Source organism: Stomoxys calcitrans, chromosome 3, assembly GCF_963082655.1.
Source record: "Stomoxys calcitrans chromosome 3, idStoCalc2.1, whole genome shotgun sequence".
In the NCBI taxonomy this organism is placed as follows: Eukaryota; Metazoa; Arthropoda; class Insecta; order Diptera; family Muscidae; genus Stomoxys; species Stomoxys calcitrans.
The window spans coordinates 155,858,933-155,885,212 of record NC_081554.1 but is presented as its reverse complement, the minus strand read 5'-3'; the positions used below and the strand labels follow the sequence as shown (position 1 = coordinate 155,885,212).

The 26,280-nt window shown below is 36.9% G+C and overlaps 1 protein-coding gene across 1 annotated transcript in view; it reads right to left on the bottom strand.

Moving 5' to 3' along the window:
* Window positions 1-26,280, bottom strand: part of LOC106088479 (acetylcholine receptor subunit alpha-type acr-16) — a 351,721-nt gene that overhangs the window by 133,275 nt on the left and 192,166 nt on the right. Inside the window, exon 3 of the mRNA XM_059364259.1 lies at window positions 16,279-16,459. Within this exon, the coding sequence (XP_059220242.1) occupies window positions 16,279-16,459 (181 nt within the window). The remainder of the gene's footprint in view (window positions 1-16,278; window positions 16,460-26,280) is intronic.

Below are 26,280 nucleotides of genomic sequence, written 5' to 3'. Positions count from 1 at the left end.
CTTCATTATTATTTATTAATAACCTAAATAAAGATCTTCTTTATGATCAGGTTCTGCTCCTTGTTTCTCCAATCATGATTTGATATTCCTTGTTAACAGGTACAACCTACATGTAGATGAAGGAACGTATTCGTTTCGGGATTTCAGCAGTATAATTTACGATGATTTAAATGATAAATTTAGACGAATCGATTGGGGTAAAATATATTCATTAGTCTCTGTGGATCAGCAATTTGATTTCCTATACAGTAATATAGAATTTTTTTACAATGTGACTGTTCTTATGAAAAGGAAACGCACCGACATGACTCATGTGCTAGGTCTAGCTCATCTATTAGGAATGCCATAAAAGATAGTGCCAAAGCGTATTCCTGGTGGAGGAGGTTCAAAACACCGGCACAACGATGAAGACTGAATATTATTCCAATGAATTACATTCAGCCTTAGACTCCAGAGGTAAATAGAGAATTATTAAGGAAATTGGAATTGGGAAGACTAACAGATTGGTATTTGTCACGAAGACCCTGAAGAACTGAACAAAGAATTGTCAGTAAACCATCCGTGCAGGCGGATCCTTCGTACTATAATGTTGACGGCAGAATTCCTAATGACATACTTGGCGAAGGTAGCTTTTAGTTTCAGGGAGTCTCGCGTGAGGAGGTTTTGGAATGTTTTGCGGCGGTCAAATCTAACGAAGTCAAGTCAAATCCGGGTTCAGTTTATATGGGGGCTATATCTGTTTATAGATCGATTCGGATCATACGTGACATGGATATTGGAAATCATAACTCAAGTCATTGTTCAAAATTTCAATCAAATTACATGAAAACTGAGTCTTCTAAGGGCTCAAAATGTTAAATACGGAGATTGGTTTATTCGGGGGCTATATCTGTTTATAGACTTATTCGGATCATGTTGGATGACGAAAGTAACAACAAGTCTTTGTTTAAAATTACAGCCAAATCGGATGGAAATTGAGGTTTCTGGGGACTCAAGAAGTTAAAACCGGGGACTATATGTGATTATAGACCGATTTGGGCCAAACTTGGCATGGATGTTGAAACTCAAGTCTGTGTTCCAAAATTTAGCCAAATCGGATAAACATTGAGGTTTCTAGGAGCTTAAGCTATATCCAAATCTGAACCGATATGACCTATTTACAATCACTAACGACTTACATCAATATTAAGTATCTGTTCGACAGACGGACGGACGAACATGGGTAAATCTACTCAGAACGGCGACACGATCCAGAATATGTATACTTTATGGGGTTGCAGATCAATATTTCGAGGTGTTTCAAACGGAATGACTATATTAGCATACCGCCATCCTATGGTGGTAGGTATAAAAACTAAAAATTGTAGTGCAATGTTTATACCTTATTCCACCACTGTGGTACAGGGTTTTTAACCTTGTGCGGTTATTTGCAACGTTTAGAAGGAGTCGAGGTAGACCCATTGATAAGTATACCGACCGGATTAGAATCACTGTCTGACTCGATTAAGCTATGCCCATCTATCTGTCTGTCTCTCTATGTATTCTTGTGATCAAGGTACTGCTCGTATTTGTTGTCCGATTGTCATGAAATTTTGGGCAAGACTCTTTTTTTGTTCAAGGATATTGGTTTTGAAAAAATAGGATCAGATTTATACATAGGTCCCATATATATTTTTCATCCGATACGGCCTTTGCAATGGGAGACGGTCGTTCTCTGTCATGTCTGCATGAATGTTGTCTAGGCCCGCTTGATCAAGAGATTCTCTCTTGTAGCGCTGGACCTCAAGCTCTATTTCATGCAGATCTACCTTAAGGCTCCTGGCCTTTGTATACCTATCCACATGATGATGATTTGGATAATCTATGCGATAACAAACTAAAAAGTCTTGTAAGAGCTGTGAAATGTGACATCATGTCACTCCGTCGACCATCACTTTCAGCTCCTTACGTACCTCATGGGTGTATGTAGTGAATAACGTGACTGAAGATTTGGTGGCAGATATCTTCAGATTTCGAAAGAGGCAAGTACGTTGAGGCAGCCTTTTAACTAATCGCAGATGTCATCAATGAGTGGAGGGCCTGATGCCATGATGGAGGGGGTGGAATGGAGGATAGGTAGAGGTTAAACAGTGCCAGAGATATCACCCCGACGTGGGGAACACCCTGTTTCACTCTACGGTGTTTCGATTTCTTATCCCTAAATTCCACAAATGACTGGCCACCACACAGATAATTTGCGACCTAGCTTTTCAGGCCTGGCTGGAGGGGCGTATTTGCGATGTTCTCAAATAGTTTGGCATGGCTGACCGTGTTGAATGCCTTCGATTGATCCAGTGCCACGACGACCGTCCTATCACATGGCATGGGCTGATTGAAGCCACGGCAAATGTGTGCGGTGATGGCATGCAGAGCAGTTGTTGTACTATGCAGTCTTCGAAATCCATGTTGATGTTCGGCGAATGAAAATTCTCCAACGAGACTTGGTAGGAGTAGTCCCTCAAGCCTCTTGGCTACTGGTGAGATCGGTCTGTACGGCTCTCCCTTACTCAGGTCCTTTCCAGGCTTCACTAGCGGGTTTTACTCTCCATCTTCCAGATATCGTGTGCTATAAGAGTCTTCAAAGATAGGATGAGGGCAGTCGTAAGGTATTCAACTCCAGGTTGACAAAGAGTCCTCAGCATCAGTGTAGAGATTCCGTCGGGACCTAATGTCTTGGATGACATTCGTAGCATCGTCGACGGTTAATTGTGATGGCTGTTCTTAGGCTCGGGGATTACGGATACGACGAATGGCTCTCCACCTTGTCCTGTATTCGCGATCAGTCACTGTTACGTCGCCAAATAGTTTATAGAGCGCACAACGAGCCGATTACTGGCTTTGGTGTATGTCCATAGTTGCATGGGGCGGATTAATATCTGCACCCTTTTTTCAACATAACCTAACCTATGTCGCCAAAAGTGACTGAGGTCCTATCGTGCCGTCTAGCGAGGTTCGAGAGTGACTTAATAGTAGACCACAGCTTGCCTTAACCGGTACCTAAGTTACATTGCTTCAAGTGTTCCAGCCATAAATTCCAATCTCTGAAAATAGAGGTAGTGAGCTGAAACTTTGCATAGATTCTTTTTTTTTGTCTTTAAACAGGTTAAGTTCGAAGATGGGCTATATCGGACTATATATTGATATAGCCCCCATGTAGACCGATCCGCCGATTTAGGATCTTAGGCCCATAAAAGACACATTTGTTACACGATTTCGCCTAAATTTGGGTCAGTTAGGCTAGGCTCTTCGACATTTTTCTGAAACTTGGCTCAAATTGGTCCAGATTTGGATATAGCTGCCGTATAGACCGATATCTCGATTTAAGATCTTGTGCCCATAAAAGGCGCAGTTTTTGTCCGATTTCCGAAATTTGGGACAGCGAGTTGTGTTAGGCCCTCCAACATTCTTCTTCAATTTGGCTCAGATCGGTCTAGATTTGGATATAGACCATATAGACCGATCTATCGATTTAAGGTTTTGGGGCTGCATTTATTGTCCAATTTCGCCAAAATTTGGGACTGTGAGTTGTGTTAGGTTCTTCGACATTTTTCTGTAACTTGGCCCAGATCGGCCTAGATTTGCATATAGCTGCCATATAGCTCGATCTCTTAATATTATAAGGTTCTGTGCCCATAAAAAGTGCATTTATTGTCCGATTTCGCCGAAATTTGGGACAGTCAGTTGCGTTAGGCTCTTCGACATTTTTCTGTAACTTGGCCCAGATCGGCCTAGATTTGGATATAGCTGTCATATAGATCGATCTCTCGATTTGAAGTCTTGGCCTTATAAAAGGCTCATTTAGTATTCGATTTCGCTGAAATTTCACACAGTGACTTATATTAGGCTTTTCGATATCCGTGTTGTATATGGTTCAGATCGGTCTATATTTGGATATGGCTACCAAATGGACCAATGTGTTGTTCTACAAAATTGAACAATGACCTGTGCTTATTAAACCGCTCAATGTCCGTGTCAAATCGGACCATATTTCGATAAAGCTTCTATTGGGGTATAAATTATGCATTTTTCCCAGGATAATGACGAAAGGTGGTTTACATATATACCCGAGATGGTGGGTAACCAAAGTTCGGCCCGGCCGAACTAAACGCTTTTTTATTTGTTAAATACTGAGCTTGCTCAAATTATGTAAGACTTTAGATTCGATTTACGTCGCGATTTTTCGAAACCACTGTCGACTTAAATCGAGGGATTACTGTACATATTCAACCAGAAAGTTACTTTAATCCTCATAGGATGGTCAACTGCGCTGAATAGAGAGACTGTATTTTTAATTGGAATAACAAGTGGAGTATTGAATAAAGATCATATCTAATTATTTATGTTTAAGGAATGGCTAATGAAACCGAAGCGCTGGGAGACATGTTTACAAATTAAATTTTCTTGAGATTCCATTGCAAGGTATTGTCAAGCTCAAGAATAGCATAGCAGAAAAACATTTAAAGTCAGCAAAATTGTGGTGTTTCTAAATGCATTTGACTGGCTATCCGTAGCGTGAATTCTGGTTCGCCATGAACCTTCATCAGCGGAATATGTCAAATGGATCAATCAACTAAAATTGAACTTCCTTTTTTGAAATGTTAATTTCAATATACATATGTACATACATATATATATTCTGTACTCCAGCTATGATATAATTATTCATATCTTATAAGAACATTATATATAAAAATATTGCATTAAATATGTCATTGATAATTTTTTAATTTTATTTATACTTATGAATCTGTGACTTTATGAGCTTGAAATGTTTTCAATTATTTTTTTATATATATATTCATGAATTTCCCAAAGTTAAATGACATTGATTTGATGTATGATTGCTTATATAATTGAACAGATTTATTTATTTTTTTTTCTTATTTATTATTTAAGTGAAATTGATTTAAATTTTCAATTATTTTAAAACATTTCGATTTGTTGTTTTGTTTTATATAAAATTTCAATAAATTTTATAGAGACCTAGGGCAAATATTACCGTCAAAACTAAGGGCGAACATAGTTATAGACCAAAAGAAGAGTTAAAGAGAGATTGACTTAGTTTAAACTGTAAGTTTTGCCCTCATTAAATCTTTACTGTAAAAATCGGCATTTGCTTTTTGTATTTTATAAAAATTTGCTTTTCTTTTAAGAGGTTTTGGTTTGGTTCTTAGTTTGAGGTGGTGTAAGGGTATATGGAATTTTAGTGTAAGTGTTTGGTGTTCTTTTTTCAGTGTAAATTTCATTAAGAGTCTTTACAAACGTTAAAAATTTTGTATTCCAATTCATTTTTTTTTTCTTCTGTAGTTTTCTTGCATTTCTTGTTAAACAAATTTTCTACAAAATTTTTAAGAGTGGCGTTAAAACGATATTTTAGTTTACAAAATTTCGTTTTTTGCTTTTTGTTTTTGTTTTAGTTTTCATTCAATTTTCCTTTGCTGTCATGCAAAATAGTTGAAATAAAATTTTTTCATTTTGTTGATTGCTTTCTCACAGAGAAATTGAAGTTTTTGAAAAAAATTGATTTCACACATGATTCCAATTAAGACCTTTTGTTTGGTATTTAACGATGCCTAGTTTGAAGTTGTTAACGGTATAACTCCATTAGTTGAATTTTTTTTTTCTTTTTTATTCAACTCTTGTGGTATATATAGAAAATTTGTAGGCACTCTTTTTTTGTTGTAATTCAAATTGTGTATAGTATTTTTGTTTACATATAAAGGAATGTTTTTGTAAGTGTGTGTTGCGTGTGGAGGTTGTGGAGAAACAGTGGATACACTTTAGAATGACCAATAGAGTAAACTTTAAAATGTTCAAGTCCCAAATAGCCTATATAAGCCCAATGCTTTGCGACTATCCTCGGAAAATTTGTTCTATTTTTAGTTCTTATATGAAAAGATTTGTTAAAAATAGGATAGATTTTGATCTAAGTATATAACCAAACTGCCTGCAAGTCTTTGAGGTCAAATATGATTAGGTCTGGGGCAGTGGACAATTGACGGCTGGCACTACCGGATATAGATGGCAGTATTATTACTGTGCTCGGTGTCCAGGCATAACTGGAAACGAGAAGGTTAATCAACTTGCACATACATGGAATAGATGTCACAAGATCTCTATATTTGGCAAATCCCCTGGTTTTAAACTTTGTCAAAATCATTTCCTAAAGAGAAAGTGATGGGATAAGACTGTAGGTTAGACTGGGAGTCTTTAAACAGACAATTTTAAGCCCATTGCAATACCTCAGTAGAGACAGACCAAAGCCTCTGCATTGGTTATCCGAGCACGCTATCAACTCTGTTAGTGGGGCGCAATTATACAGCAAATTCAGGGAATGGACTGGGAATGACTGGTGACTACCATTTGAGAGGAGACTGAAAGGACATATCACTAACATTAAGAAGCAAACATTAACGCTGATTTTGCCAGCACGAGGAGCAACTAGAGACGAATGAGCACATACTCCTCCAACCTCCGCCAAATTTGCATTTGTTTATGGATATTCCATTAAGATATAAGGGTAAACTTCTCACATAATAATGAGTGCTCTCCGATTCAAATTTAAACTCAGAGATAGGCGACCTAGCCGGATCCGAACGGTGTGCAACTCTCTAAAGTTTTTGCAAGGCATAATACCTCACTAGTGCCACGAGCACTATTACGGCTTAACCACCGCTGAAAATGTTTTCTGATATTCTCGGCAGGATTCGACCCCAAGCGTTTAGCGTCTTAGGCAGACATGTCTACCTCTGCGCTTCGGTGGTCAACCTTGGGCAGTGACAGAATTTAGTACTTGTAAATCTCTACCTGGATCTGATGTAACTAAGGACCCGATAAAGAGGATAAACAGACCTTTATTACCAGGAACAGGCACGAAGTACTAGATAGTACCTTTGTAAGTGGAAGAATTTGCGACTGGGAAGTGTTGGATGACCACAGCTTCTCTGATCATCGTTGTATTAGTTTTAGCCTTGGAGAAAATACTGAAGCAGTGGTCCCTCGACTACACAGAAGAAAGGCGGACGGACTGCAGAAAACTTTTCAGCAGAGTAAAAGCTAAGAAAATATAAGGGCGAGCTGAAAAAGGCTCAGGTAGCTCCATGGAGGATACATCTGAGGCATCTTAGCTAAGGAAGATTCTGTCCTCGAGACCTATTACGGTGGGGTATATTCAGAAGTCAGAGAATGTATGGACAATATCTAGTGAGGAAACACTAGAACTACTCGTTGATACACATTTCCCGGGAAATTCTCCAACGGACAACGTGGCGCCAGAAGAGGTTGTCACTGGTATGCATTCGTCGGAGGCTTTAAGGGTAATTGTTTCTGAGCCGAAAATCCTTTGGGCAATAAAAAGTTTCGACTCCTTTAAGTCGCCAGGCCGTGATGATGAATCACCGGTTGAATTACAAGCTGTGTCTGATAAAATGGTTCCCTGGCTTAGGGAGATATACTCTTGTATCAGAATGTCCTATATACATGTAGGATGGAGGGACACGAAAGTCATTTTCATTCAGAAAGCAGGAAAACCCTACCACACGAAGGCGAAAGATTTTCGTTTTATTAGTCTGTCATCCTTTGTGCTCAAGACTCTTGAGAGGTTGATAAAAACATATCTTAGGGCAAAGATCCCTGGAGATCGCATGTCGCAGCAGCATCATGCATATATTTATACTTTAGCTCTACTTCAGGATACTCCACTTCAGGAAACTTGGAGCAGTGGAGAAGAAGACTCCGAGACACTAACTGATATGTCGGTGAGACTGCCGGACCAGTGAATGGTTTTTCAGGCAGAGGTCTGTGCCATTACGATAGCTGCAAAAGAAATTCTGTGAAGGAATCCTTAAAGTTCAAGATTTGGGCAGTATGCAAAGCCTTGCTGCAGTGAGGTCGAAGTGAGTGGTGGATTGTTTGGATTTCTTGGTTAGAATACGCGCTGAAGGCAGCGCTTACTTGGATTTCCGTGAGTTATAACCAGGAACTGAGCGACAAACCACATGGTCGCGCACATACAAACTCCCATAATGATTACTGAATAAACTGCGTTGATGAGGAGGAGACGATCAAGCACTTGACCTGTTCATGTCCGCATCTACAAGGACAAGAACAGGCATTCTAATTTTGGGAGTCGGTTTTTCTCCGATCTCGGCGATCTTACAGATAATATTGTATGGTTCAACCAGTATCACTGGTTGGCATTAACCGAGTAGACAAAGTGGATGGTATCAACTATCCGAACGCCCTGCACATCACACCAAGTTGATAAATTCAATTTTCTACCGTGAAAGAAACGGTAGCAAGTGCTACTTTTGATTAAGCAAGTAAAGGGTGATTTTTTTGAGGTTAGGATTTTCATGAATTAGTATTTGACAGATCACGTGGGATTTCAGACATGGTGTCAAAGAGAAAGATGCTCAGTATGCTTTGACATTTCATCATGAATAGACTTACTAACGAGCAACGCTTGCAAATCATTGAATTTTATTACCAAAATCAGTGTTCGGTTCGAAATGTGTTTCGCGCTTTACGTCCGATTTATGGTCTACATTATCGACCAAGTGAGCAAACGATTAATGCGATTGTGACCAAGTTTCGCACTCAGTTTACTTTATTGGACATTAAACCAATCACACGAATGCGTACAGTGCGTACAGAAGAGAATATTGCGTCTGTTTCTGAGAGTGTTGCTGAAGACCGTGAAATGTCGATTCGTCGCCGTTCGCAGCAATTGGGTTTGTGTTATTCGACCACATGGAAGATTTTACGCAAAGATCTTGGTGTAAAACCGTATAAAATACAGCTCGTGCAAGAACTGAAGCCGAACGATCTGCCACAACGTCGAATTTTCAGTGAATGGGCCCTAGAAAAGTTGGCAGAAAATCCGCTTTTTTATCGACAAATTTTGTTCAGCGATGAGGCTCATTTCTGGTTGAATGGCTACGTAAATAAGCAAAATTGCCGCATTTGGAGTGAAGAGCAACCAGAAGCCGTTCAAGAACTGCCCATGCATCCCGAAAAATGCACTGTTTGGTGTGGTTTGTACGCTGGTGGAATCATTGGACCGTATTTTTTCAAAGATGCTGTTGGATGCAACGTTACGGTGAATGGCGATCGCTATCGTTCGATGCTAACAAACTTTTTGTTGCCAAAAATGGAAGAACTGAACTTGGTTGACATGTGGTTTCAACAAGATGGCGCTACATGCCACACAGCTCGCGATTCTATGGCCATTTTGAGGGAAAACTTCGGAGAACAATTCATCTTAAGAAATGGACCGGTAAGTTGGCCACCAAGATCATGCGATTTGACGCCTTTAGACTATTTTTTGTGGGGCTACGTCAAGTCTAAAGTCTACAGAAATAAGCCAGCATTTATTCCAGCTTTGGAAGACAACATTTCCGAAGAAATTCGGGCTATTCTGGCCGAAATGCTCGAAAAAGTTGCCCAAAATTGGACTTTCCGAATGGACCACCTAAAACGCAGCCGCGGTCAACATTTAAATGAAATTATCTTCAAAAAGTAAATGTCATGGACCAATCTAACGTTTCAAATAAAGAACCGATGAGATTTTGCAAATTTTATGCGTTTTTTTTTAAAAAAAAGTTATCAAGCTCTTAACAAATCACTCTTTACTTCGGGAACAATGTCACATCTAGACAGATGGAAATTTACAGATACTGCCCGAAAGTATAGTAGCATGCGCTACTTTGGATTAAGCAAGTACTTCGCCAACAATGTCACCATTTGACAGATGAAAATTGCACTATACAAGGTACTGATACTACCCGAAGTATGGAAACTTGCTTAAGCAGACGAGACAGTAACATACATGGTGTTGATGGAGAATATTGGCGTTCTATGATTCACTCGATATATTTTGATACATTAAACACATTACATTATCAAAACACAATTATTACGTTGGCTAGATCACGTAGTTAATGAATGAAGAAGCCTCAGCTCAGAAGTGATACGAAAAGATATCTCGAAACTAGATACCAGATATTGGAAAAGGTTCGCATGAGGTCAAGGAGTTTGAAATCTATATTGAGTTCAGATAATGAATCAATTCTTTCGCTTAATGTATTCCAATACGACCTGTGACTTAACCGCTCTGGTTGTTTTCGACCTAATAGCCCTTTTACCGATGCGTACCTTAGAATTGGACTGACGATGGGAATCAGCTGCCATATCCAATACATGGTTTTTCCACATAATGACCAACATCTGACCACTTCTGACCGTGTGACATGTTTTCTGTTTCTTATCCACGATCATCGCCAGGCATTTAACTCTTTAATAAGATCCTCGTATTGATCTATCTTTAGTGACATAGTGAACAGGCTGACTACAAAATTTGTTCCTAAACAACCATTACTACTACTAGGACTATAGTAGTGCGTCAGGCGATCTGTACCAAAGGGCCACAATTACCTCAGGAAGTGTAGATCCTTACCTTATTATGCATCTGCATAACTGATGTTGGATAGAAAAGATACCTCTCAACACATACATTATGAATCTGGTACGTTGTGTCAAAACTGAATATTCAGAATCGGCGAGTAAAAAGGGATTATATATTCGTATAAAATCAAATAGAGGCCTGGAAGTATGCCTTTGGAACAAGGGTATTTTTGATATAATCCTAATATGACTTCACAGAATGTCCATGCCTTAAACTAGAAATTTCCTCTTGCTATCAAAAGAGGTTAAAGACAAGGAGATAATCCTGAAAGTTTTTTGGCATTCCACAACAAAAGGTATTTCAGGTAAGGAAGAGATTATGTACAGTAAAATCCTCTTAATTGAGCACATTTTTATTGAAAAATTCGGTTAATTGAAAAAAATATATACTTGAACTAATTGATTTTAATGACTTTTTAACACATTTAACTCTGCTTAATTGAAATTCCAGTTAATTGAAAAATCGATTAAATTGAAATACAAATGTATGACAAAAAAGCCAAAATTCAACGATATCAACTCCACTTAATTGAAAACATTTATTGTAAAGTTATGGGGTTTGATCAATGTTAAGATTCAACAAATTGTACTAATTTCTAACTAGCTTCACAGCATCTACACCTCATAATTGTTATAGTTCCATATCTTTTAATTACAACACCTTTACGTATTCTAATTATCCAGACTTCGCATAATTGTAAACATCGGATAATTGAAACAAATTTCTTATATATTGCTGTTTTCACTTAAGCGAATTTGACTGTATAGGTATAGCTGAGAAAATATGGATAAAACAATAACAATGATGTCAACATAGTGGTTCAAATTTTTAGAAGAGTAATTGTACCCTTCGAAAACTGAAGAGAACATCCGGTAAAGTTTATTGACAGTCAAGATTCTGATGACTTTGAGGATACAGTGCAAGTTGACAATTACAGATTTGAAGCAGTCAACGACTGTAACTACCTTGATGATCATATTAGGATTGAGAGAAGAGGAGCAACATTATGTATTGATTACAAGATGCTATCTTGGAATATACATATATTTAATATCAAAGCCGAACAACAAATTAATGTTACAAACAATTAATGCTTTATGATTAAAATATTTGCTTTTTCTATTAAGCGGACGAGTTAGTGAATTTTAATAAAGTTCATCCCATTACATATCCACTGTATCCCACCTGTAAATATTTTTATTTTCGTGTTTTTATGTACATATTTTAGTTTAGAAATCCTTGTGTTGATTGTTTTGTGTATAGTTTCTATGTCCATGTTATTGTGTAATTCAATCAAAATAACAAAAAAAAAAAAATATATTTTTTCTCTTTTATCTGGTTTTGTAATTCACAAAAACGCAGTGAAATGTTATTAACTTTTGGTTGATTTTTGGTGTTAAATTAAAATAAAACTATTGAAAGTTTATTGAATTGAAAATTTATAGTAAATGTATGCCAAAAAATTAAGAGAGAGTTAAGCAACATGTTGAAACGGTGTTAAGAGTGGCATAAAAATAAATAAGCAGTTAATCTCATAGGTTATTTTTTATGAAATTAAAGTTCATAGTGTCAATGCCAAGAGGCGAGGAGAAAGTTATGTTATTATTGTAATACATTTAAAATCAATATGATAGGTGAATGACTATTTGTAAATAGTGCATTTTAAATGGTCCAATCTGAATAAAATATGACATATTCGAAAATATAAATTATGATAAAACCTCCTGAAAGACTATAGTCAACATGTTCTTTGCAGAGTTTTCATTTTTTCAAAAACTTTTATTCGACTTCTGCCCGTCTTCTCAAAGTTTTCATTAAAGATATAGGTTGTTTTCCCTAAAGTGACTGTATTCCCAAATTGATTTTGCCTTATTCCCTAAATGGGTTTTGGGGTTTTTAATTGGTTTCTACGCGACTGTCTTCCCAAAAGGAGTTGTTTTTGAAAAACTCTGATTCTCTTACAAACTATCACTCTGATAATGTCGTTCTCCCAGAAATAGTACTAGTGTCTTAGATAGAGTTCATATGTGAAAGAGAACTTGTTCGCAGAAGCTATCACATGCTGTTTTTCCAAATGTCTTATGTAATCGTTTTACTAAAAAATCAATTTTCTATATAGTATCGTTCTTCGATATACTACTAATACTAAATTTACCCTGAACATTCCAATAAGGACATTATTGTAAAGATCTAACCTTACACCTTACATAAGAAAACCGTCCAGTTGATATTATTTAGACAATAGCATGAATCTGTGCCTGTGTACTACTACCCGTGCTGTTATATGGTTCTGAAGCATGGGTACTTGTGAAAGCAGATGAGGCAGTGGTTGGAGTATTTGAGAGAAAGATTCTTCGTAAAGTATATGTACCAGTTTGTGATAATGAAGAATATAGGCGACGTATAAACCACGAGCTGTATGACGACGATAGCATAGATACAACGGCTGCGTTGGCTAGGTCATGTTGTCTGAATGGATGAAGAAGCTCCAGCAAAGAAGTTTTATGAAGGCAAACGCGGTGGTACACGCAAACCAGGAAGACCAAAAGTCAGGTGGAAAGATCGAAACTTGGTGTCAGAGATTATAGAATGAGCGCAGAAGATCGAGGCGCTTGAAACGCTATTCTACGTTCGGCTAGTGGAACAAATATTCTGTCATAGCCAATTAAAGTAAGTAAAGTAGAGATCTGTGCCTACTGCTGAATGAGGTTCAAACAAGAAATAAGGAGATAACTTGTCGAATCATTCTGACAGTTATGGATCTTTCTACAATACATTACGTTTCGCTTAACTGGCTAGTGCATGTTGAATATCATGAAAGAAGGCGTTGTACAAAATTTCAGCTAAATTGTATAATAACTGCACCCTCTAGAGGCTCAAAAAATCAAGATAACAGATTGGTTAATATGGCAGCTATATCAGGCTATGTACCGATTTGCGCCATACTAAACACAGTTGTTAGAAGTCATAACAAAACACCTCGTGCAAAATTCAAGATTCATTTAAATCGGATGAGAATTGTGCCCTCTAGGGGCTCAAGAAGTCAAGATCCAAGATCGGTTTATATACCAGGTTATTAATTACAGCTTATTTGGATAAGAATTGTCCCCTCTAAAAGCTGAAGAAGCCAAGACCCAAGATTGGTTTATATGGCAGCTATATCAGGTGAATCGCTTTAAACCATACTTAGCACAGTTGTTGGTGATACCAAAACATTACGTGCAAAATTTCAGTCGAAATCGGACGAGAATTGCGCACTCTAGAGGCTCAAGAAGTCGAGATCGGTTTATATGGCAGCTATGTCAAAACATGGACCGGTATGGCCCATTTACAATCCCAACCGACCTACACTAATAAAAGGTATTGGTTTAAAATTTGACGCGCCTAGCTTTACTCTTTCGAAAATAAGCGTGCTTTTGACAGACAGACGGGCGGACGGACAGACGGACAGATGTACAGACGGACGGGCATGGCTAGATCGACTTAAAATTTTATGACGATCAAAAATTTATATTCTTTATGGGATCTTAGTAGCATATTTCCAAGTGTAACAAACTGAATGACGAAATGAGTATACCCCCATCCTATGGTGGAGGGTATAAGAATAGAGATATTGGGATGAAACTTTGCACATATCCTTTTTTTGTCCATAGGCAGGGTAAGTTCGAAGATGAGCTATATCGGACTATATCTTGATATAGCCCCCATATATACCACAGCGAGTTGTGTTAGGCCTTTCGATATCCTTGTTCAGTACGGTCCAGATTGGTTCAGATTTGGATACAGCTGCCATATAGATCAATCTCTGGATTTAAGGTCTTGGGCCCATAAAAGGCTCCTTTCGCTGAAATCTGGGACAGTTGTTATATAATGCCCTTCAACATTCTTATGCCCAGATCAGTTCAGATTTGGATATAGCTGCTATATGGACCGATCTCTCGATTAAAGGTCGTGGCTCATAATAGGCGAATTGATTATCCAATTTCGCCGAAATTTGGTAAGGCGAGTTGTGTTAAACTCTTCAACATCCTTGTTCAATTTGGTCCAGATTTGGATAACTGCCATATAAACCTATCTCTCAATTTAGGGTCTCGGCTCATAATAGGTACATGTATTGTCCGATTCCGCTGGAATTTGGTAAATCAAGTTGTGTTAGTCTCTTCAATATTCTTGTTCAATTTGGCCCAGATTGATCCAGGTTTGGATATACAATAGTTGCCATATAGACCGATATATCGATTTAGGGTTTTGGGCCCATAATAGGTACATTTATTGTCCGATTTCGCTGAATTTTGTGACAGTAAGTTATGTTAGGCTCCTCGACATCTTCGTTAAAGTTTATGCAGATCAGTCCAGATTTTGATATAACTGCCATATAGACCGATCTCTCGATTTAGGGTCGTGGCCCGTATAGTCGCATTTATTATCCGATTTCGCCGAAATTTGTTAAAGCGAATTGCGTTAGTCTTCTCGACATCCCTGTTCAGATCGGTCCAGTTTTTGAATGTAGCTGCCTACCGACCGCCCGATTTAAGGTTTAAGGCCCGTAAAATGTAAGTTTATTAACCGATTTCGCTGAAACTTAACACACTATTTTCAGTTTGGTCCTTCGGCATTCGTACGGAGTACGGTCAAAATGAGGCTATATTTGGATATAGCTGTCTTATGTACCGATCTCTCGAATTAAGTTCTTCGGACCATACAAGCTTAAGTTCTTCGGCTACCTTGGCGAAGAGACTAGCACGTCCGCCTTTTGACGCTAAACGCCTGAGTTCAAATACCGTCGTGAACATCAGAAATTTTTTTTTTAGCGGTGGTTATTCTCTTACAAATGCTGGCAACATTTTTGATGTATCCTCCCCTGTTAAAACATCTCTACTATTCAAATTCAGCATAAAAAGAAGGCCCCTTATCATAGAGCTTTAACTTTAATCGGACTGCACTCATTGATATGAGAGTAGTATCTCCTGTTTCTTAATGGGATGTTGATGGGAAATTTAGGAGTAATAGTTGAGGTTCCCTGAAAAATTTACTTCATTAGCGAATGTCGTTTGTCTAAAACCACTCGTTTTTTTAGTTGTATGGCCCTTAAAACTAAGCTCTTTAAAAGAGTCGTTCCATAAAATAGATATGTTCTCCTATATCTTATGATAGTTTGAAAATGCAAGTGATTCCTTGGTGTATTTCCCAAAAAGAAATAGGTTTAAGAGTTTATGAGTCTCCTTAAAAATTTCATTCATTGAAAAATGTCTTTGTCTAAAAGCTTTCTTTCTTCTGCAATGAACGTCCTACTAAAAAACAATTGTTTTCTTTAAAGTATAAATACTTATGATTAATGTATGAATTTTCAATCTTTTTGAAGAATGTTTAATAGTGGGATGGACTCGCTAGCTCCGATTCATTTTTGTAGCATAACTTTCTCCTCATTTTTAGTTGCTGAATTTACGAAAAAAAGCTAAGGAACATAAAAAACGATTGAAATGAGTTTTATTTTGATTTGTTTTTTTTTTTTGTAATGATGTTTGTTTTGGTTTATAAGGTAAGGTGTGCTGTTGGGAGTTTAGTTAAGGTCAAGATTATATTCTTGTTTAGCTAGATGTCATGTTTATTGGAGTTTAGTGTTTAAGTATTTAAGTTGTTGTTTGTTTTGTATGTTTTTATTTGTTATTTTGGTTTGGTCTTTTTTTCTGCAGAAATACATATGTATAAGTCGATAGACGATTATACATATGTACATTTACATACATACACATATATACACACACACACTTTACCTGATTTCCATCATAAGTCCAACTACCGAATTTCATTTCGCAGTGTTGGTCATCGAATGGGAACCACGTGATGTCTATCTTGCATGTGCTCTTGAAGATACCAGGGGGCACGTACAGACAATTGCCGTTATGTTTGACCACAATGTTGGTGTGATACGTGCCATCGAATCCCTCATCAGCACTAAAGTTTTATATATACATATACATACACATATACATTGGTTGGTGTTTGTTTTTTATTTTTAGATAATGATAAAAATATATACTCTTTTGTTGTAAGGATTTTGAGATAAAAAAGGATTTTTTGTAAAATTTAAAGCAGATTGAATTTAGCAAGGATTTTTTTTAATTATCCAATGAATTAAAGGTTGCCTAAGTGATGAATTAAGAAACTTAAAATTAAGTTATAGTTATATTTAGTTAATATAATACACTTAAATCTATGCTTATTTCTTTTAAATTTATGGAGAGCATTTAGGCATGGTGCCTTACAAGATTTATGTGCTAAACTTAATCTTAATGCTTTCAATTTGTTAAGACTTAAGGATTTTGGGGAATTATACAGTATAGTTAAAGAATTAAGTCATTAATAGTTATTATGTTTTAAACGGAAAATATCTTTTTGATTAAGAAGTTAATCATGAACATTTCTTAGAGGGCGTAATAAGCAATTAGAATTAGTCAATGCGAAAAACTTTTTATCCGAGGAAGCGTAATAGACTGCATACACTATGCCTTATTTAATATATTGGGTTGCCCAAGAAGTAATTGCGGATTTTTCATATAGTCGGCGTTGACAAATTTTTTCAACGGCTTGTGACTCTGTAATTGCGTTCTTTCTTCTGTCAGTTATCAGCTGTTACTTTTAGCTTGCTTTAGAAAAAAAGTGTAAAAAAAGTATATTTGATTAAAGTTCAAGTTTTATTAAAAATGCATTTACTTTCTTTTAAAGAATCCGCAATTACTTTTTGGGCAACCCAATAGAACCTAAAGAGAAAGAGTAAACAAGAAGTAAGTTTGGCCTGATCGAACATTCGATACCCATAATCACGGATATGTTTATAATCAAAATATGCACTGAATGAGGTCAGATATAGTTCGATTTGTACTATAATCGGTACGAAGGTTAAGGGGTCTAGTTCAACTCACTGCTCCAAATTTCAGCGATATTGAAGCAATAAATACACATTGTAACTTAAATAAAATTATGGTCATGTGTTTAAATATGACCCGATTAAGACCATACTCGGCACTGTGTCGGTAGGTCTAATTAACTTTACTGATCAAAACTCGTATAACTAATGCGCCATTTATTGGCCCAAGACCTTAGATCTTGAGTCGAACTATATGACAGCTGTTTTCAAATATGGTTCGATCTGGGCTGTGAACTTGGCACCGGGAATATTCTAACACACCTCTCTGTTCAACATTTCCACACAATTAGATCAAATTACCCTTTCAATGGGCATATTGCTGTGCTGAGTATTTATTTGGTTAGCTGATTTCCTTAACACTATGGTATAATGGCTGTTATATGAAGCTTTATATGCAGTGTAGGACTTCCAAGAACTTAGGTAAGTGCTCAGTTTATAAGATTTTAAATTTTTTTTATAATTGCATATAAAATTTCAGAATTCTGTGGCCATCTGTAAATAAATGTACGAAATAAACACAAATCTTATAACTGCCCAATATTTACTATCAACGTGTAACCGTATCCTACGCTTAAGCTTAACTCGCAAAGAATGTACCATTTTGTACGTATTAGCACTTAAATGTACGATTTTGAATAATCTTTTGGTCATCCAAAATGTATAGTCAAGGTATACTTGTATCCCAATTTGGGGAGCTTTAGCTCACTCCGTTACGAAAGTATCATTTTGTACGTTTAAGTACCTAAATATACGAATGAAAATATCTTCTAGTTGCCCAGAATATTCTTTCAAGATACAAATTACACCACAATTGATACGCTTTCTTCCATATGTCGTATTTTTGTCAAGACTGCGATAATGTTTGTAAAATTGTGTAATTTTAGCAGTCCCCGTTTGCTGTAGGAAGAGATCAACTATTTCGTACTATTTTGCACTTTTTGGTACCAAAATGTAGGAATTTTAAATGGATCATTAAGTTACCCATTATATATTTTCTTCTCGTACCTTCATGCCAAAAACCTCAACCTCTATCTGTAAAGAAAGTCTAGTTCTGCCTGCATGCCAAATTTCAGAGCTCTAGCTGCATCTCAACAGAAAGTACCAAATTGTACCAAAACATATGAATATTTAATAGATCATTAAGTCACCAATCATATATTTCATAATGGTACCTACATGCCAAATTTCAGACCTCTAGCTCCATCTATGACGAAAGCAGCAAATGGTACCAAAATGTGCGAGTAGTGAATAGGTCATTTGGCTCCCCATCATAGATTTCTTAGTTGTACCTACATGCCAATTTTCGGACCTTTAGCTCTATCTGAACAGAAAGTATCAAATTGTACAAAAATGTACGAATTTTTATAGATGGACCCCATGGGCCGAAATTTGGTACAGCTCAGAAATAAATGATAGATGACTCAATGATCTAGAGTCATCCATCATTTATTTCTAAGCTATACCAAATTTCGGACCATGGGGTCCATCTATAAAGAGAATACCAAATAGTACCAATTACGGTCCAAAAATCGAATTGTGAAAAAGTCATTTTGTCGCCCATTCCATATTTATAAGTTTTACCTACATGACAAATTTCAGACCATAGCACCAGAAAGTACCAAATGGTACCAATATTGGTATCAAAATGTACGAATTGTTAAAGTATCATAGTCACCCATCATATTTTTCCTAGTTGTTCCTACATGCCAAATTTCAGATCTCTTGCTTTATCTGTAAAGAAAGTACCAAATGGAACCAATTGGGTTACTAAACGTACGTTTTCTCCAGTTACCAGTACAATTTTTTCATCTTTTCTTTACACCCTCATCCTTTTGCACCAGATGTCTTTTAAGCCAAATTCCAAAATTCTACCTCTGTCCATGCGCCCTCTTTCCATTCACCCATTTCGTACCTTTTTGGTACTTTTTTAGTACCTAAATCTACAAATATCCAAAAACTCTGATAGTTACCAAATTAAGGTTGCCACAGTGTACCCAAGTTCAATTCAGAGCTCTAGTTCAATTTACAAAAGAAAGTACCAATTGCGCTACTAAACGTACTATTTCATCCACTTTCGGTACGATTTTCAAATTTTTTTTACCAAACCATAATTTTTCGAGACGTTGCTTACAATGAGCCCAAGAACATAGATCGAGCCCTTTCCGTTATTGCTGGGCAAATTTGTACCATTTCGTACTTTTTACTACTTAAATGTATGAATATCTCCAAATCCAGCCTTATCCTTTGCCTATACCCAAGACCAAAATTCGTACAGTGTTTCATGATTCTAGATCGGTTCAGATTTGGATATAGCTGCCATATAGACCGATTCCCCGATTTGAGGTTTGGGGCCCATAAAAGGCGCATTTATTGTCCGATGTCGCCGAAATTTGGGACAGTGAGTTGAATTAGGCCCTTCAACTTCATCCTTCAATTTCGCTCAGATCGGTTTAGATTTAAATATAGCTGCCATATAGACCGATCTCTTGATTTAAGGTTTTGGGGCCATAAAAGACGCATTTATTGTCCGATTTCGCCGAAATTTTGAAAAGTGAGTTGTATTAGTCCCTTCGACATTCGTGTCGTATATGGTTCAGATCGGTTTGTTTTTAGATATAGCTACTTAAAAGAACAATATTGTTTTATACACAATTGAACAATGACTTGTACTTATAAGTATTTGGTCCAAATCGGAACATATTTCGATATAGCTGCTATGGGGCATAAGGTATGCATTTTTCACCGGATTTTGACGAAAGGTGGTTTACATATATGTTGAAAATACTTTATGTTATTCTACTTTAGTTCAACATAATTAATTTGATTAAGTTACCTTAGTATTAATTGTTGTGTATTGAAAAAATAATTTTCATTTTCCATATCACTCTGTATACTGAATTTAAATAAAGCACACACATTTAAATTCCATTGCGTACATATTCTGTCTCAATAGGTTATGGGCCCAGAACTCATAACGCGAATTTTGAGCAAATAAGAATAATTCAAACTACATAATCTGGACTAGCAATTCAAAGGCCGTTGTTTCTGTTGGTCAGAAAAATATTGAATTGGTGAGCTTTGTGTACCGGGAACAGAAATTCAAAAGGTGAAATTTTCTGTTGGACAGAAAAATTGTTAAATTGGGAAGCTGTGTATACCTGGAAAAGCGATTCAAAGGCTGAAATTTTCTGTAGGTCAGAAAAATTTTTTGGAATTGGTAAGCTGTGTATCCTGATCTGTTGAAAAATGTCTACGTTTAATGGACGCATTCCGTTGTTCAACGGCAATAATTTTTTGACATGGAAAACGCAAATGGAGGCTATTTTGCATAAAAATAGATTGCTGAATATTGTGATGGGTGAAGAAAAATGTCCGGAACTTCCAATTTTACCTCAAAATGCAACGAGTGAGCAGAGAACTCAATTTGAAACCAAGATGGAGACCCTGAAAAAATTCAAGGAAAAGGATATGGATGCAAGAGCCGAAATTTTGATATCCTTGGAAGCAAACATAGTGAGTATGGTGAGACATATCAAGTCATCAAGTGAAATGTGGAAACATCTGGAAGATACTTTTGATCGAAAGACTATCAGAAAGAAGATAGAGTGCTACAGGAAGCTGCTAAACTTCAAAATGTCTGAAAACCAGAGCGTGTCGGAATTTTTAATTGAATTCGACGTTTGTGCTGCTTCGATTCGTGAAATGGGTGTTGAATTGGATGAAGACCTTCTTGCGGTTATAATTGTAGATGCATTGCCAGAGAAATTTTCAGCTATTAAGGCTGCCGTGGATACTGCAAACGAATTTCCGAAAGTTGAGGTGTTGAAGGCGCGTTTGTTGGAAATTGGTGATAAAAATGCGTTAGATCAAGATTCTGCAATGAAAGCTAAACATTACGCAAGAAAGCAACATCAATATGGTTCAAATTACAACAAAACTCAAGCTGAAGGTATGTTCAAAAAGACTTTTAAATGTTTTCGTTGTAAAAAGAAAGGACATAAAGCCAGCGAATGTAGAGCAAAATTGTCATTTGAGGAAAACTCTCGCGGTGTTGAGGAAAAAGCAAATTGCATGGGTGCAACAGAAACTGCTATGATCGTGAAATCTAATCGCGAATGGATAATAGATAGTGGAGCGACTTCCCATATGTGTAATGAGGAATCTCTATTTATCCAACTCAACAAAGGCTATAATGGTAAAGTAAAACTGGCAGACGACAAAGAGGTATGTATCAAAGGTATTGGTAAAGTTTCGATTTTTGTAAATGTACAAGGAAAAAAGAAGACCATACACTTTGATAACGCACTATATGTACCTCATTTGAAATGTAATCTTGTGTCGACCAGTAAAGCTACAGACTCCGGTTGTAAAGTAATCATGGAGGGCAAAAAGGCTTTAATTTTGAGAAAAAATGAAATTTTGATTGAAGGCCACAAGAGAAACAATGTATATTTCGTCAATTTGTTTGAAGATAAAAAGGCTGCAAATACAGTGCATCAAAGCAACGAAAAGAATTTTAATTTGTGGCATCGGCGATATGGGCACTTAAATTGTAAGGACTTAAGCCGACTTTCGTCTTTTTCTATGGTAAATGGATTGCCAAATTTGAATGCGATGCAAATTGATTGCGAAGCTTGTATTCGTGGAAAGCAGACTAGATTATCCTTCCCACATAAAAATGAAAAATCTTCCACGGAAATATTGCAACTTATTCACACAGACTTATGTGGTCCTATGAAGTGTGAGTCTATGGGACGAAGTATTTATTTTGCAACTTTCATTGACGATTTCTCTCGTAAAGTGTATGTCTATTTTCTGAGACAAAAGAACGAATATTTAGAGAAATTTAAAGAATTTAAACAGGCTGTTGAAAATGAAACTGGAAAAAGGATAAAAATACTTCGAAGTGACAATGCAAAAGAGTTGGTTGGGGCAGATTTTTCGAATTTTTTGAAAAAAAATGGAATTAAACGTCAGCTAACAGTGGAGCACACCCCTCAACAGAACGGCGTTTCCGAACGTATGAATCGTACTTTGGTGGAAATGGGTCGTTCCTGTATGTTAGATGCTGATTTACCAACTTCCTTGTGGGCGGAACTGATTAACACGTCAGTGTATATAAGAAATAGATGTCCGACAAATCTAAACAATGAAAAAACTCCTGAAGAAATATGGACTGGTAAGAAACCTTGCGTGAAACATTTACGCCAAATAGGATGTAAGGCTTTCGTTTTAAACAAGAAGTCCAAATTCAAATGGGAAGCCAGGAGTGATGAACATATATTAGTGGGCTATTCCGTTGAATCAAAGGCATATCGATTATGGAGACCAGGCACTAAACAAGTTGTAAAAAGTCGTGACGTAAGATTCATTGAGAATGAATTGTACAAGAATGTGAACAAAACAAACAAAGAATTGTTTTATGAATTTGAAATCAAATCTCCAAAAATTGATAAAGTGGATCAACGATTCGATGATGATCGGTCATCCGATGATGTTGACCATGAGACGGATGACGAGTTTTCTGAGTGTGACAACTCGGAATTTTCAAATGAAGACTGTCAAAGTGGTGAGAGTTCCAATGAAATTCCAAACGAGAATGTCAGAGATGCTGGAAGTAATAACCAAGACCAGTTTGAATCCATAAAGCAGAGGCTTAGATCGTGGACGTTTAAAAAAAAAGATGAGTCGTCTAATATGGTTGATGAAAAATGTATGGACCCAAGATCAATAAATGAGGCTTTATCATCAATTCGTGCAGATGAATGGCGTAAAGCAATTGAATCAGAATACGCGTCATTGATGAAGAATAATACCTGGACTTTGACAAACTTGCCTGAAGGAAGAAAAGCTGTCGGTTGCAAATGGGTTTTTAAGTCGAAAATAAAACCCGACGGGACAGTTGAAAAACGAAAAGCGAGACTTGTAGCAAAAGGCTATACTCAAGTCATGGGCTTAGACTACGTTGATACATTTGCCCCAGTTGTAAGGCAAACTTCATTGCGATTGATTTATGCTTTGTCAGTGGAGCATAATCTTCAATTAAGACAATTGGATGTATCAACTGCTTTTCTAAATGGCACACTGGACGAAGAAATATACATGGAACAACCAGAGATGTTTGTTCAGGAGGCAACAAAACATAAAGTGTGTAAATTGCAAAAAGCCATCTATGGACTCAAACAATCAGGACGACAATGGTTTAAATGCATTGATGCTATATGACCAGTGCATTTATTATGTCCAAAGTGAAGATACACTTATGATTGTTGCACTATATGTAGACGATATAGTAATCGCAAGTAATAACCAAATGATGACCAAAAAATTTGTGAAGACACTGCAATCTAAATTTGATATTCAAGACTTAGGCGTACCACAACATTGTATTGGTCTTGAAGTAAATGTAAAGCCAAATGTAGTATCGATTTCGCAGTCAGGATATATAAAGCAGTTAGTAAAGAAATACGGGCTAGAAAACTGCAAACCTGTGAAAATTCCTATGTCTGCAAATGTGAAACTAGAAAAGGACCCAAACAATGAAGAAGAAAGGGAAAAAGTGGATGAAAAAGTCTATCAAGAATTAATTGGTTATTTATTGTACGTAGCATTGCATAGTAGACCAGATATTGCATGTGCAGTTAACATATTATCGCAATTTTCAAAAGACCCCCGGAAACAACATTATAATGCTGCTTTGCAAGTAATAATGTACTTGAGTACAACAAGGAATGCAGCAATAATATATAAAAAGAATTCGGCACCTCTCATGGGATTCTGTGACGCCAATTGGGCTCAAGATATCAATGATAGGAAATCTCAAACTGGGTTCTGTTTTCTCCTAGCAGGTGGAGCGGTCACCTGGGAATCCAAAAAACAAAAGGTGGTTGCACATTCTAGTGCTGAAGCGGAATATATAGCTTTGACTGAATCAGCTAAAGAAGCCTCATATTTAAGTTACATACTTGAAGAACTTGGATTATTCAATGGCAAACCAATAAAAATACATACTGATTCTCAAAGTGCGCAGAAAATGGCAGAGTTCGGTTCTCATCATTCTCGAACAAAACATATCCACTACAAGTATCATTATATTAAGGACACAATACAAAATGGAGTTGTTGAGCTGCGGTACTTGCCTACACAAGATATGTTGGCGGATGTTCTAACAAAACCAGTACCGAAACCAAAACATATTTATTGTTCTAATAATATGGGCATTAAACTTAATTGTTAAATTAATAATGTTGAGGAGGCATGTTGAAAATACTTTATGTTATTCTACTTTAGTTCAACATAATTAATTTGATTAAGTTACCTTAGTATTAATTGTTGTGTATTGAAAAAATAATTTTCATTTTCCATATCACTCTGTATACTGAATTTAAATAAAGCACACACATTTAAATTCCATTGCGTACATATTCTGTCTCAATAATATATACCCGAAGTGGCGGGTATCTAAAGTTCGGCCCGGCCGAACTTAACGCCTTTTTATTTGTTTTTTTTTTTTTTAACCCACCACCACAGGATTAGGGTATGCTAATCTAGTCATTCCGTTTGTAACACCTCGAACTATTGATCTAGGACCTCATTAAGTGTTTATAATCTTGATCGTCTCGACATTCTGAGTCGAACTAGCCATGTCCGTCCGTCTGTCGAAATCACGATAGCGGTCGAACGCGTAAAGCTAGCCGCTTGAAATTTTGCACAGTTAGTTAGTATTGATGTAGGTCATTGGGAATTGCAAATGGGACTTATCGGTTCAGATTTGGATATAGCTCCCATATAAACCGATCTCCCGATTTGATTTCTTGAGCCCCTGGAAGCCGCAATTTTTGTCCGATTTGGCTGAAATTTTGCATGCGGTGTTCCGTTACGACTTCCAGTAACTGTGCCAAATACGGTTCAAATCCGTCCTTAACCTGATATAGCTCCCATATAAACCGATCTCCCGATTTGATTTCTTGAGACCCTGGAAGCCGCAATTTTGTCCGATTTGGCTGAAATTGAGTAGCTAGGGTTCTGTTATGACTTCCAATACTAAACACAGTTTAGTACGGTTCAAATCGGTCTATTACCTGATATAGCTCCTATATAAACCTATCTCAAGATTGGACTTCTTGGGTCTTTTCAAGCCGCAATTTTTGTCCGATTTAGCTGAAATTTTGCATGCAATTAGTGTTTTAAGCCCATAAAAGCCCCATTTATTATGCGATTTCGCTAAAATTTGAAACAGTGATTTGGTCAAGGCCTTTTGATGTCCAATCTGAACATGGTCCAAATCGGACTACATTTCGGTATAGCTGTAATATAGCAAGATACGCCGATTTGGGGTCTTAATCTCATAAAAAGCCGTATTTCCCTTTTTTGTTGAAGTTTACAACAGTGAATTGGACTAAATTTCCCATTTGGCCGAAATAAATTTGTTCCAGATCAGACCCTATATTGTTATAAATATGGAACATGGAGTTGCGTAAGGCCATTAGGTATACGGACCGCGTATGGTCCATATTACATCATATTTGCATATACCTGCCAAATGGACCGATCAGTGATGATAAGCCATAAGCTCCTCATTTATAACCTGATTTTTATGAAATTTAAGAATTTTCGGCTGTGGTCTTCTTCTCCTAATACTGGCGACATTTGTGAGGTGCTATGCCATGTAAAAACTTCTATCCAAAGAGGTATCGCACTGCGGTACGTCGTTCGAACTCGGCTATGAAGAGGAGGTCCCATACCATTGAGCTTAAACTTGAATCGGACAGCACTCATTGATATGTGAGAAATTTGGCTCTGGTTCGTAATGGAATGTTCATGGGCAAATTTGCAAAGTTAGGTGCGG